Source organism: Dunckerocampus dactyliophorus, chromosome 4 (genome assembly GCF_027744805.1).
Source record: "Dunckerocampus dactyliophorus isolate RoL2022-P2 chromosome 4, RoL_Ddac_1.1, whole genome shotgun sequence".
NCBI lineage: Eukaryota > Metazoa > Chordata > Actinopteri > Syngnathiformes > Syngnathidae > Dunckerocampus > Dunckerocampus dactyliophorus.
Window position 1 is genome coordinate 3,931,242 of NC_072822.1, and position 15,422 is coordinate 3,946,663.

The 15,422-nt window shown below is 41.6% G+C and overlaps 1 protein-coding gene across 1 annotated transcript in view; it reads right to left on the reverse strand.

Moving 5' to 3' along the window:
- bmpr1ba (bone morphogenetic protein receptor, type IBa) overlaps positions 1 to 15,422 on the reverse strand; it is a 61,941-nt gene that overhangs the window by 17,275 nt on the left and 29,244 nt on the right. The window contains exon 3 of the mRNA XM_054773936.1: positions 7,819 to 8,212. Within this exon, the coding sequence (XP_054629911.1) occupies positions 7,819 to 7,936 (118 nt within the window). The 5' untranslated portion in view covers positions 7,937 to 8,212. The remainder of the gene's footprint in view (positions 1 to 7,818; positions 8,213 to 15,422) is intronic.

Here is a 15,422-nt window from a genome sequence, read left to right on the forward strand (position 1 = left end):
TCTCCATTGTGATTCACAGCCAGCAGATCAGTGCCTCTAAAGAGGTGTCACTTTGCAACCACAGCAGCTCGACACAGGAAGTTTTGAGACTCCGAGAGGAAGGAGATCCAGCATAGACACAAGCCTCACTTGTGTCTCCTTGGAAAGAAATTACCTCTTTAATGACGTGATCCAGCTGGAAACCAATAATGCGTTTGATGAAATGTGACATCTGCTAAATGCCTCAGCTTTGCAAAAAAGACACTTAATGAACACAGATTAGTGGAACGAGAGCTGACTACAGCGCACATGGGTGTCAAAACAACAATGTGTGGGTGATTGTGCAGTTATTTTGGCAAAATGCAAAAACAAACCCTCATAATCTTACACGGGGGGTGCCAGCGAGGTCTCGTTAGCGGTGACAAAAGCAGAGCAACTGGCGAAGAAAGCGTTGACCGTGAAAAACGATACAGCGCCGCTTCGTTCCCATGCAAGGACAATGAAATGTAAGCTATCACTCCCCGCTTCCCAGAAGTCACGCTACTGAAGGCTGCAGCCCGGCGTAGGTGATAGGTCGCAGGAGATCTGTGTGTGCGTGCGTGTGTGTGTGGTTTATATAGTGTGTGTGATCATTTCTCCTTGACTGACAGTGAACGTGTCGTCCTGTACTCCTTTGGTGGAAAGACACAACACTTAAAGCGGGTTTCACTATGGGACAGGTTGGAACAGCTGGTGTTGCCACAGCAGTGTGTTTAGATACAAGCAAGTTTAAATACAAAAACGGTGTAACGGTGTCATTTTTTCACATGACTGCAAATGACATTTGTGGGGATCCCTATAGGTTGTAGTAAAAACTATCATATACGTAATACAGACATGTTTTATCATCATGAAACAGATGGTCAATGACTTATGGACAATTGCTAAGTCCAACATGTGCCCCTGCAAAGACGTTTTGCTGGTTTTTTAACCTGTCTTGCTCAAATTTTACACACATGTGCTTGTCGGGCCCCTAAAGATGTGTACTATTATCCGTTCCAGTGGGTGATTTGTAGTGCGCACTGAGCTGCGTGAGAAATTTCAAGTCAATGGTATTTGTCATGAAGACAGCACAGGCAACACAGGGGGCTTCCATGTTTTGACAAATTTTCACCCGTTTTTGTGCGGTGGGTCAGGAGTAGAAGAGTTACCTTGCACAAACAAATGCATACAGTCGTGTGAAAAAAACTCAGACACCTCACCCCTGCCCACCAACGCCCCTGCGATCATACATGGCTCTAAAAATGCACCAAACTGTCTTGTTCAAACTGCTGTCATGCTTGACTGTGATGTAATGACAATGAGGATGATGATGATGATGATGATGCAAGTGATCATTGAATATCATAGAATAAACTGAAGGAATGAATGACAACAAGTATTCCAAAAACTGCTATAAAAACATACCAGACTACAAACCTTTCTACTTTTTTTGCTCAAAATCTTTCTATCAATTTCAGTTCAGTGAAAATAAAAATAAAAATATTTAACATGAACCCTTTAAATGCCCATTTCAATCAATGATGTCACTGTTTGATTTTAAAAAAATACAGATACAGTAAGTTATTTTCCATGTAATAAATGTTGGGGGTCAGAGGATATACAGTTGTCTCTCGTTTATTGTGGTTGATTGGTTCCACGATAAGTGAATTTCTGCGAAGTAGGATTCGATATTAATACATGGATGTTTTCATAGTTACGGCATAGACAAAGTGTTTCTGGTTTTTAATATTATTAGAGCCCTCTACACATAAAATAACACCCATATAGTCACCTTTACATGTGTATTACCCAATATAGTAGATATAATTACACAAAATACGACACATTAAACATAAATAAGATACCAGACTCACACGTTAGCAGTTCCATGTCGTTTTTTTCTGGACAGCGTACTTCCTGCGGTGGCTATTGTCTCATCAATGTATTATGTACACTCGTATTACCCAATATAGTAGACATATTAAGCCATTTAACCACTTTAAGTGCCAAAGTCGCAAAATTGCGACAGGCCACACTGCTGAATTTAACAAGCCATTTCTGCAAATATGGTGCCTCATGTGGTGTCAATACTTTACACAAGAAGATGATGGACATCTGTAACTTCATTCTGAGCAACATTTGTGGGCGCTTCTATGCCAAGTTTCTAAGTTTATAGACACTGAAGCCCATTGTGCGTGCGGCAGCACGCTCACTCGCCATGACAGTCCACACACAGCATACTTGAGCTGATGCTTTGCTAAACCGTGCTCGGGGTTGCAGGAGGGGATGTGGTGAGTTGTCAAAACACTGCTAATAGCGAGGGGGGTAGCGGGAATGCAAAAAACCCCACAAAAATAGGGGAGACTCCTCTGCAAAAAATACACCGCTAATAGAGAGAAAACAATGAACTGGATGAATGACAATATTCACAGGCATGATAGATAGATAGATAGATAGATAGATAGATAGATAGATAGATAGATAGATAGATAGATAGATAGATAGATAGATAGATAGATAGATAGATAGATAGATAGATAGATAGATAGATAGATAGATAGATAGATAGATAGATAGATAGATACTTTATATTTATCTATGTAATAATAGCAGTAATAATGGTGTTCATGACACTGTAAATGACGATGATGATGGCTGGGTTTGCTTGAGTATCACAAGTGGATCAGACATTTTGATGAGCCGGTGTCGTGGAGACAGGGATCTGACAAATTCTGAGCCTGGTGACCAGGTGAGCCTGGTGGTTTACTCCCATCACAAACTTTGGGTCATACTGATGATTTTTATCATTTACAATATACCTTTACCTCTAACCATTTTCAAGCTACAACCTTTTGAAATAGTAATGTCAAACCTGAAAAAAAACTCTGGGTCCTGGTCGTGTGTGTCACAGTAAATGTGTTCCCTAGGGGACCTGAGCGGTGAGCAGACAGATGTGTGGAGGACAGGAGTGTGTAATTATTATGATTATTATGTTATTGTTATTGTGCCTGTTGTGAGAAACCTGCAATAAATGCCTCTTCCGGTGCTCATGTCTGGTCCTTGACACCTAGTGGCCAATGCATTCACAATTACAATGCTTCTTCTGCCTTGTATTGGTATTTTAGTTCATTTAATTAGTTCATTTAGCCATTTTCCTGTTTGAAAATGCTTAATTAGGCCAGGAATAAGTACAATTTGCTTAAATATGCATATTTCTTTGAGCTCGATGTGCTCAAAGAAGCGTTTAAACCCGACATTACTCACCACCGACAGGGTCGGGCTCGTTTTTGTTACAGCCAATGATTTTTTTGCCGTCCTGTGGCAGTCTCTCACGCTTTGCAAATGTGTCAACCAGCGGGGGACGTTTCAGGAAGCTGTGGTGTTGCAAAAAACCTTCTTCAAATGCGCGACGAGGTTGGTCGTATTAAACTTATGTGACACCACAGGAAACTTGTGCATGACACTGAACTGCAACGACTTTTGCAGACTTTACCGAAAAAAGACACTAGCACATGCTGTTGTTGTGGTCACGTGGGTGCTGCATGCTGAATACAAGGGCTGTTGCTGGACGGAAGTCTAGAATGAACGGCTTGTATCTGAGCGCCAGTATTGGAGATTTTAGATGCAGGCCGATATAATCAGATTTTTATTTTTTTTGGCTAATATCGGCTCGATAGGCGATATCATTATCAGATTGGGACAACCTAAAATTTATTTTGATGATCTGATATTCTACAAGGGCCACATTCCAAAACATGCATGTTAGGTTAATTGGCACCTCTAAATTGTCCATAGGTATGAATATGAGTGTGAATGGTTGATTGTCTATATGTGCCCTGTGATTGGCTGGCGACCAGTCCAGGATGTCAGCTGGGATAGGCTCAAGCATACCCCCGCGACCCTAATGAAGAGAAGCGGCATAGAAAATGGATGGATGGATGTTACTCTACAAATTCTTAATTTAAAACCCTTTGAGGTCCCAATGGGACAAAAAAGTCCCATTGACTTCCAATACAACCATAATTTTTGAACGCATCTTCATTACACAATGTAATTATGCATTTTCCAATTTCAGGGTTTCATTTTGTTGAAAAATAGTTGTTCAGTGTTTAGAATGAGATGAGACAATTGTCACATTGTAGATGTATGCGTAAAACATTTGTCATTTCTTAATGGTAAAAGGTTTTATGATGGCCGACTTGGAGGATGACCAACGACCCAGAAAAGGTTATGTTGGAACTTAGAGATTTCACTGTTGTATGCTATTTTTTTAAATAGCACCTCAACAGAGTTCAGTGTGTACCACTGAAGTACTATAACAATACAGGGTTGCCAGATTTGGTACAGATCTGTTAATTTAGCACCCTTGAAAAGCAAAAAAATATAAGTGAACCACACTAAACGGCTTGGTGGAAACTGGGCTTTAGGCTAAACATAAATCAGTAGCGGGCCAACAAACCATCATCATGCTGGTCCATTGAAATGAAGACAATAAGGGATGACAATAGACTCTGGTTAAAAGACTCTCTACCAGCTCCATCTCCTTTCTTCCCACTCCAAGCTGGATCTGTTACCAGCAAACATCCATCATCTAGAAACCGACCAATGAATGACTCAATGAGCCTGTGGGCTGGTTCAATCAATCACTCTAGCGTCAGCCAATGAATGAGCCCCGTGGAGAGGAGTCTACTCAACTGCAGCTTGGATATCTTAAAACACCTCCCGTGCACCTGAGTCAGCTTTCAACAATCAGACAACTTTGGAAAGTTACGTGATTCATTCTTTTTACCTAAAGTTGCAAGAGTTCAGATGTGCTCCCAACTGTTTTGCTTTTAAAGCCTGACAAATATTAGCAGATGTAAGCTTTGTTTAATAACTACAATCTTTGTGAGTCTTCTAGAATTCTATACAAATCTGTTTATTTATGTTTTAATGAAAACAAAATAGTGCGAATGATTCAACAACGTGAACAAGAAAAACTTGGCCGGGGTTCAGCTTGATGTCAGCCTTCACATACGTCTCAGTCTTTGGCAGCTGTTCTTTGGATTCTTGGACAGAGCAGTCAGTGTTCGCATGAATCAGAAACATTCACACACTTTGTATGTTTGCGTCCCTGTGTGTGTGTGTGTGTGTGTGTGTGTGTGTGTGTGTGCGTGTGTGTGTGTGCGAGTTGCGAATGCTCAGACGGTCACGGCTTTCAAAGCCACTCACCCGATGGCAGCACAGGAGCGAAAGCCGACTCTAAAGCAAGTGTGACAGCAAAGATGGACGAGAGGCGGGGATGACGTGCAGCTGAAAGGTCGCAGGATGACCTCGGCGCGCGGTATGAGCTATGGTGAGCCCGAGCTGGATGCACTTCAGAGCTCCCGGCTGAAACAACCCCCATCACTTTAAATAGAACAAAACTTCACCAAAAAGAAAAAGAGAGAAAAGAAAAATAAAGCCAGACGCCATCGCTCATGATGCACCGACATCTTAAGAACGCACACAATATCCTTCAATTATTTTTTGGAACAGGTGTACCGTGCAAAATCACTGGAAAGGAGATGGAAAATAGCGACACTCGCACAGACCTCCTCCAGGGCCAAATAATCCTAATATGGAACAGCATTGATACACAGTACAGTCATCCCTCGCTTTATTGCGGTTCGAATATCACTCCCTCACTGTATCGCAAGTTTTCAAATATAATTAATTCATAAATGATCGTTGTTTCGTGGTTACTGGAGACTGGCTACTGAGCCAGCAGAGCAGGGCCGACATGCCATGGCCGAGACGGACATGCCATGGCTGAGATCAAATGAAAAAAAGGTTCTCCTCCCATTCCATGTGGAAGTGGTAAGCTTTTCGCTTCTTTGTCCTTCTTACCCACTGAATGAGTTTGAATGAGTAAATTGGAGAGGCTAACTAGTTAGCTCCCTAGCTTGCTATACTAGCGGCAGCCGTCTGTTTTGTCCCTGCAGTGATCCCTGGAGCCTGTGCAATGTGATGTAAACAAACCATAATAGGAGTGTAAAAGTGACTACTGGGGTGTTATTTCATGTCTAGAGGGCTCTAATAATGTTAAAACTTGTATTTAAAAAGTCATAAACCGGTAACTACGACAATATTCCGTTTATTAATATTGAATCCTACTACGCGGAAATTCACTTACTGCGGTCGGGTCTGGAACCAATTACGTGCGAGTGACTACGGTATTGTAGAATTGGTCTGTTGTTGGTGTCTTCAAGCAAATGAGGCAAAAACTGAGTGCAATACTTGGCTATAACCAGCAGAGGCAGGGTTCAACACTAGTATGGAAACAGAAGGTCAAAACATTCAGCGAGAAAGTCTCGCATGTCATTCATTCTAAGTAATTTAGCCAGATGCCCATCACTATCCACTACTACTACAGTATGTTTTTCTTCTATACATTATCTTAAACATATGGGTTATTCTCCTGAAACCAATTTGCATATTAAATCAAGTATCACTTTAAGATATATCGTTATATCATCTATAGCTATCACTACAAATGCTTTCAACTTACCTTAAAATGTAAGGTAAGGACAATTTAAGGCTTAAATTGTCACAATTATGCTCCAAAATGGCGACCTATCTTGCACGTAACACAGAGCTATTCGATAGGCCTCGCTTCAAAGTCTGTGCGAGACTCAACACGGTGTTCTTGAAAACATTGTTAGTTAGCACAGCAGTAACACACTTCACCTTCCGCGAAAGCATGGCGTAAAAAAACAGAAAAAAATTGAAAAAAATGTGTATATAGCGTGCGGACATTGTGTGTGAACTAAGCTGGTTACGTTTGTGACGTGAACACGTACATTTTTTGTCGGAGTTTGGTCAAAGTACATGTTTTGAATGAAGCAAAATGCGTTTGCATGTCAAAAAATGTGCAATTAACATCAGATCGTGTTTTATATACAACAGACACAAAGACAATATTCAACAGTTTTCCCTGCTTATTCAGTGTCTTTGCAGTATATTTTTATTTGGTTCGAGCTGCAAATCACTGCAGTCTGTGCGCCATGCCGCTCGAAGTGACAACACCCCCTCTGGTACCCTTTTCAGGAAGAAGAACAAAGTCAGTAAATTCAAACCACAATCTATCCTTGAACACCACCTCCAGGGGCAAATATCATTTTCCAGTGCAATGTTGTTTGGGAGGCAAGTCAAGGACAGGAACCTGGGACACCTGCTCCTCCAATCTGGTTCTTGGGACTTGCTGTGTTTTTGCTCTTCTTTATTAACCTGGGAAGATCCCCCCTAAAAACATGTCCTAGGTCTACCCATATCATCCCAGTTGCCTGGAACATCCTTTCTAATACCACCTAAGGCTTGGGGCAAGGAATGTTCTTTCTTAATCATTTTACACCACAATTCAGCACGCGGGGTGACCGCACAAATAAAAACCAAAACCACCTTCCAAGCAAATTGTCTAGCTAAAAGTTGGCCTCAGATGCATTCCGAAAGTTGTTGCATAATTCTGCGAGCTACCAACCGAAACCAAAACCAATAAAACCTTGATAACATAGCAACACAACAGATAAGAGACAGTCACACATGTGACACCTCGCCAATCACACAGCAGATACCAAACATGGTCACGGACAAAAGCGGCTGATGCGCTTGACAGTGTCGCTCCACTATCACGTAACACACATACACACATTTGCATTTTATATCATTCACTGGCATTGGCCAAATAATGGTTATAGTGATTCATACAAATGAAGTAATGACCAAACCAGAATTTCAACATGAAAAATAAAAAATGTGACTGTTGCAGAAGTTCATAGCAAAGCAGTAGAAGGTGCTTACCTTGCACCGGCGTGTGAAGAAAGAAGCTTCCAAGCAGCAGCAGAAGCAGCAGTACAGGACTGTAGCTCCGGAGGCAGAGAGGCAGACAGAGCTTCAGCCTCCCCCCCCACACTGGCATGGTCAGAGTGGGCCCGCCGCTGGTCCGCGCCCCCTTCCAGGCTGGACAAGTCCTCACGGCAGCACCCGACAAGCACGCACTGCCTCTTCCTTGCAGAGTGTGTGGATTTGTAAGTGCAATGGGGAAGGGAGGGAGTGTGTGGAGTGGAGGGGGGGAGGGTGAAGTACTTCCGTATGAGTGTGTTCTCGCTGCCGCAATGTGAGAAAGACCACGACCAAACCAAAGACAGTCGAACACACTGGTGGCTGCGGCACTTCTAGCTGCTTGTCCTCAAACCTGATCAGACAGTAGCAAAAAGAGAGAGAGAGAGAGAGAGAGAGTTTACTAGTAGGAGGGAGGGCTAAAACACATGGAGGGAGGTGCACAGGGAGGTGGGAGGAAAGAAAACGGGGGGAGGCAGCAGACAGGAGAAACACAACCAGGTTTAATCCAGATACAAGAGACATTCACACACTTTGTATGTTTGTGTCCTCCCGGCTGGAACACGTGAAGATGTTTAGGAGAGGAGCCAAATGCACAAGATGTTTATGATGACACACGAGAAGGACACATTAGTACAGCACTCAACACGTCCATGGGCTCCAAGGCCAATTTAGTAGGTTACATGTTTTGGTCAGAGGGTGGTAGCAAAAAAAGGATTGTGGATTATGTCACTATCACTATGCACTTCGTATCCAAGTAGCTCACAGATCAGCTAAAAGTGAATAAACCCTTATATTTCAACAACCATATTTATTGCAATACAGCTTGTCAAGGGTCAATACTATAGAATAACCTGGTCACACTAGTTGGGGAATGAGCCAGAATGCCGTCTGAAAGAACATTCCTGGTTTATTCCTGGACATTCTAAGTGCATTCTAAAAATTCTGACTGCATTCTGAGTGCATTCCAAGTATTACGGCCCATTCTTGTTGCTGGCTCGAATGTTTTGAGCATGCTAACAACCTTTGAGGTGGATTCGAAGTGGAAAAATATCAAATGGCATTGAAAAGGTACTCCAACTGAACTCATTCTAAACATTCTTACTGTATTGCAACAGCATTCCAAATATTCTGGCCGCATTTGAAAAAAAAACCGCACCCAGCTGCTGCTGAAACGTCACTATGAAGCATCACCTTATTCACATCACTTCGTACGACAAGGAAAAAAAGAGCCAGGTTAACTCCAGCAGTGGCAGCCGGCGTGGACAGTGCAGACGCGCTGATACCCAGGAAGACCACTGAAAAGACCCTGACATGAAAAAGACTGATGAGTTCAAAAAGTTTGTTTTTAGTGACGATCTTGGTAGTGGATTTTTGCCGCTAATGAACCCCCAAAGTCTACGAGAAAAATGACGCAAACCTTGCAGTCATCATGCTGATTGCTGCCTTGATGCTAAACCAAAGTGGCAAACCGGTTTTGTTTTCATGCTAATCTGTCTCGTTTGTAGCTGCCGCCTTTCCATTCTCACACTGGTTAGTGTTGTTCATTAGCCGCGAACAAAAGGACGCACTGGACTCACCGAAGGCCCCCTGCCCTCTGTTCCCACATTAAAAAGGACCTCAGCTACAACACCAACTCTTGTTTTTAGGTGTTAACATCCCTGCGTGGTATATTTGGCATTGTTGGCTGTGGTGGTGGCGGTGACCTAGGCCACAGCAAATGTGTCCACAATCACTTGGTTGGCATCCCAGTTAATTAATTGGTTTTGTCTCTCATGAACTCTGAGCCGTGTCAAGAGAATCGGGTTCAGGCATGTTCTGGGTGATGGGGCGGAATGACCTCAGGATAACAAAGTCATCAAGTACGTGCTTCCAGAAGAATCAAACCATGAATTAAACCACGTTTTCCAGCCATGGACTAGAAATACACAACTTTGTCACTTTTGGATATTGCAGCAGTTTGTGACACGATGCAATTCTGCCCACCATTCTTTGTCTGACTCCACCATGCAGTGAACCAGAATGTCATTCCCAAGCATGTCTAACCACGGGAAGCCTTTTTAAAAACTGTGACAGCGTTTGCCCCCCTAATCCTCTCTCGCTGTGAAACTGTGTGTGTACAAGTATATGCTGTGTGTCCATGCATGCATTGGTGAGGCTAGCACCTGCAGCGGAGAATACCTTACAGTTGCTTTACAGAAAAATCAAAAACATTCAGCACTCTCTCTGTCCTCTGCGGGGTGGCCCGCATGCTGTGTGGATGATGAATGGCTGAGAAAGAGAATGCGGGGCGAAGAATGGATGGATGACAGGGGACACAATAGGGAAGATGGGTGAAAAAGACGGATGTCTCATCTACTGAAGAAGTGAGATGCTGAAGGCCAGTGCCCACATCTGTAAAAAGTGAAAGAAAATCTGTTTATCCAACACTCACTCTGTGCATCTGGGAAACCACACTACTTAAAGCTTCCATACAAATGGGGTACGGGGTACACCTTGGACTGGTCGCCAGCCAATGGCAGGGCACATATAGACAAACAACCATTCATGCTCACATTCATACCTATGGACAATTTAGAGTCTCTAATTTACCGAACATTCCGACATTTTTGGAATGTGAGAGGAAATCGGAGTACCACGCACGGGGAGAACACGCAAACTCCACACAGAAATACCCAACAGAGATTCAAACCCTGGTCTTCCCGATCTCCTGACTGTGTGACTGAGCCACCGTGCGGCCATCAACGTCTTGTACTGCCTCAAACGATGGTTGTACTTGAGTTCATTTAGAACGTTTGTGCTTGAAAATGCTTAATTTAGGCCAAGAATAGAATTTTTTTAGGCCGCAGTCAACCACGAAACTGCAATCATTTATTGATTAATTAATTTTTGAAAAAATGCGAGTGAGGAAGCTGTGTTCAAACCACAATGGAGCGAGGGATGAGTGTATTTGTATTTTAGTTAATTTAGCCATTTTTATGCTTGAGTATGCTTAATTTTGTAAATTATGTAAACTCGGTTTAAATATGCATATTTTTGGACTAATACTAGGCCGTACCACGAAACAACGAGCCTTATAAATTTATATATTTTTGAAGACCAGTGAAAGAGTGAAGTTGCAAAATTTAAACCGCAAAGTGGCACGGGACGCCTGTATTAGCTTTATTTTAACAGAGCAAGACAGAATTGCCATAAAATAAAATTGTATAATTTATTTGTATTTGTATTTTATATCTCCGATATGGGATGCGTGAATTGCCTAATATGCATGGGAGCTGGTTGGAGCCGGCCCAGCGGCACATCTGCTAATCCGTGCCCATTCACTTGAGCGGTTCTTTATACTAACAAGCAGTTTAACATAATCTGCTTTAAGACTGTCCATTCACGCCGACCCACCGCGGCATTTACATAGCAATCCTTTACGCCTCAACGGAGGGACATGGAGACACAGAGGACAGCAGAGAGAGAGAGAGGGAGCGACTGTATGAAGTTGACATTTCTACTATGTGAGGTTCTCTGAATGAATTCGTTGGAAAGTCCCGCCCATGCACCAGCAAAGACACTTTTCCTTGACGGCCATGTTTTGTAACCTATCTTGCTCTAGTGTTACACGCATGTGCTTGCCATTCCCCTAAAGGTGTACACTGAATTTTGTGGTAATTCAGCAAAATACCCCAGGCTGGAAAACATGTTCGCAGAATGTGAGTCAAGAGCGCTAGCCATCGAGTTAAAGGGCCGGACTTACAACTCTTGTACATCCGCACAGTCACACCAGCTGGCACCCGTTACACTTGTCAAAAAAACAACAGCACAGGCAAGAACACAGTAGTTGTGTGTGTTTTGACAGGAGTAAAAGAGTTAGAGTGTGAACAGATACATATGGACGTGTAGTTAATGAAATAAAGTCATCCATTCTTGCAGTTTTTTGAGTTTCTTTTTGTGTTTTGTAGCCACCAAATCTCCACACAGGAAATTGGGGAGAGAAATGAGGAAATGAGAGATAACAACGGCAAAGATGAAGCCACGGCTGAGACGACAAAAAAAGTCACCTCTGACCCCCTCTCTGATTTGTTCTTGACAGACCTTTCACCCCTGGAGGAGAAAAATCACTCAGAAGAAGCATGACTGGAAGGATTTATTTCGTTCTCACAGGCCGCCGGAATGAGAGTCAACAGTTTGAAGTGAGGAGTCAAAAGTTGAAAGATGAACGGGAGGGGGGGGGACATTGTTGACATTAGGAGTGGAATGGTCCCTTTCTGCTCTCTTTGTTATGGGTCACTCTTATTATTGGAATGACTACAGCTTCTACCATTATACGCCCCATGCCCACGACATTGTACCTACACACTCCACAACAACAATGGAGGACTTGCCACTGGAATTTCATCCAAGAGGAGACTGTGGGCAGCAAGAAAACAGGACCATTGCAGCAGAGTGGAGACTGTGAAGTATGAAGCTGCAGTGTGTACAGCTAAGGCACAACAACAGCTAACATTAGCATGTGTGTTTATTATTTATGTCATTTCTAGCGGTGTATCCCCAAATGATGCAGCAAATCTACTTGACCAATGAGCGAGCGGCAGTTGTGTATGTCACCTACTGTATATGGTATTGACTGGTGGACGAATGACGATGAATCCAACGTGTCTGCAGAAGAAAAAATCACCATATTGACACAAATATAAGACAGAATTTCCCCTAGAAAAAAGAAGTCGTCTATATGCAAGGCTCAGTGCTCAGGCTCAGGCATACCCCCGCGACCCTAATGAGCATAGAAAAATGGCATAGAAAATGATTGAATGAATGAATGAATTGATTCCAGATCCAAGTTGGATTCAATATTAATAAACAAAATATTTTTGCAGTTTGAGCACAGAAAACCTTTTCAAGCCCTCTAGACATGAAATAACACCCCTATAGTCACCTTTACACTCACATTACCCAATATAGCAGATAAAATCAGAGATAAGACATGTAAGACATAAATAAGACTTGTGCTCGTATGTGTTTCAACAAATGTCTTCCGGATTCAGAGTTGAGTTTTAGCTGGACTACGGCCACAACAGTAGCCCATGTCATTATTATGATGATGATGACTATCATTATGATTATTATGTTATTATTAGGGATGTCCAATATTGGCTTTTTTGCCGATATCCGATATGCACATATTGTCCAACTCTCAATTTCTGATTCCGATATCAACCGATACTGAGACTGATATATGTAACATCACATATCTCCTGTCATGGAAGGACTGGACTGGACTGAACTTATTGTCTTATTTTGTATTATTCTTACTATGCATTTTTATTTTTTCTTTTGTAAAGAAGATGTAAGCCAATGCATATCAAGTCAGGTGTGTGTTACTAGCGACACCTAGTGGCCAGTGTAGATTACAGTTCATGAACGTCTTGTATTGCCTTAAACTCTATTTGTATTTAAGTTCATTTAGAACATTTTTATGCTTGACAATGCTTAATTTAGTCCAAGCATACATAACATTTGCTTAAATATGCATTTTTTGGACTAATAAGTGAGTGAGGGAGTGATGTTCGAATTGTAATGGAGCAAGGGACAACGATAATGATACACTGAAAATGTGATTTTAAAAAAAGATTGCCTTTTTTGTCTTCGAATTTGTTAATATATATTTTTTATTTTAAATACGGCACAATTACAAAATCATATTTTAAAAATACTTAATATAATAATATGTAATAAAAATGTAAATAAAAATCATACCAAATAGAATAATGCTTTACTTTGAAATAATTCTTTTAAAATAAAAAACAAATATTAATCCAAATATTTTTTTTACAAAAAACATTTTAAATACTGATTCACTTCAGCCTATACTTTTAAAAAGTCTATTACATAAAAAAACACATATAAATGATAAATCCATTTATAAACGTATATTTTTGAATGAAATAGGAAACCTGGCTGTCATTCAAAGCGATCGTAAATGGCATCACACACACATACACACCTCTGTGAGTGTCAGGCCATTCCAAGTTAATGAGGACCTAATGATAGACTGCGAGTACTCTTTACAGCGTGTTTTGGCCATTGTGAAACCATTCACTGTATCAGTTTACAGGCGCCATAAAAACCGTGACATGGATAGGTGGAGTCCGGGAGAGGCCCAACAAAACAAGTCCACCTGTGTAATCAAGATATTTTAAATATTGCAGTTCTCCTGTATTGCTGTACATTTCAGATGGATGGGCGTGCTTTTCCCTTAAATAAAACTGTTTTCTATAGAATGTCAATGGCAGTACCATCTTATTACTTTTCGTCAAGGTGACAGAAAGGTTAGCAGTTTAATAGAGTTGTAGCTGCACCATAAGAACAAAACACTTTTAAACATGTGTGGTACACACATACAGATTCTATTTCACGCCCCGAGGCAGAAGCCAAATGAATTGAGGCCCCCACGTGAAGAACTGAGGTTCTGCTTGTTTAAGACAGGACGGATGGGCCAAAAGGCTGGAATGTTAGCAATGTGAAACGGCAACAGTGGACAGAAGAGTCTTGTAGGCAGCACTTGTCCTGAGTGGGCGCTCAATGAAAGCCGCCTACTTTTCTGATTCATACTTTTTCGACCAGATCTGTGATCTGTGACGGTGCAATACATCAAGTGCATTTAGTGTCTACCAAACTAAGGGTGCTCGCTGACTCTGTCTCACGCTTCATGACACACTCTTCGTACTCAACTCTGTGTTTGCGCTTGAAATTTGTCGTGTTCCCACCTTTTGCCGTCACCGTTGCTTTGCAAACTTTGCGTATTATGGTCTCTTGCTCCACTTCTGCTCTATCGAAACCAAACCACTTCAATATTGCAGACCCCGTTTAGCAAAAATGTCTTCGTCTGTAGTCTCCGCTTCTCCTCCGCTTTCAGCCATCCTCATTTTCTCTCTTTTGTTGTCTCTGCTCTGCCTTTCACCGTCACCGCTGGACCATGCTTAGGGCCCTATGATATCAGTTTTATTTTTTCCCCCAAATTTTCCCCTAAAATTATGTTATTTTCCTTATTAAATGTTGTTCTCATAAAATTCTGGTTTCTTCTCATTAGAGTACACCTTTTTCTCTTAATACTTTGACTTGATTATTGTAAAATTATTGCATTTTTTTTCTTTTGTGCTGGTTTTAAAACGTTCTTGTTAAATTATATTTTTATAATATGCCACGGGCCACTAAAAAAAAAACAGCCGTGGGCCGCAAATGACCCATGGTCTATACTTTGGACAACCGTCTATTAAATGTACAATGCTATACATTATCTTTAAAATCAGCACATGCTTACAGGGAGCCCAGGAAACAACAAGAATGATTTTTTTTTAATAGACTGTGAATGTTACATGCCACACGAACATACATCTACTGCTCCACTAAATTAAACCAACACCCGGATGTCAATAAGTCTGTGCTCTGTTTTTAAATGAGGTTTAATGTTGCGCATTTCATATGACACAAACCAAACAGCTCTGTTTTACCCGTCCACACACACACACACACACACACACACACACACACACACACACACACACACACACACACAC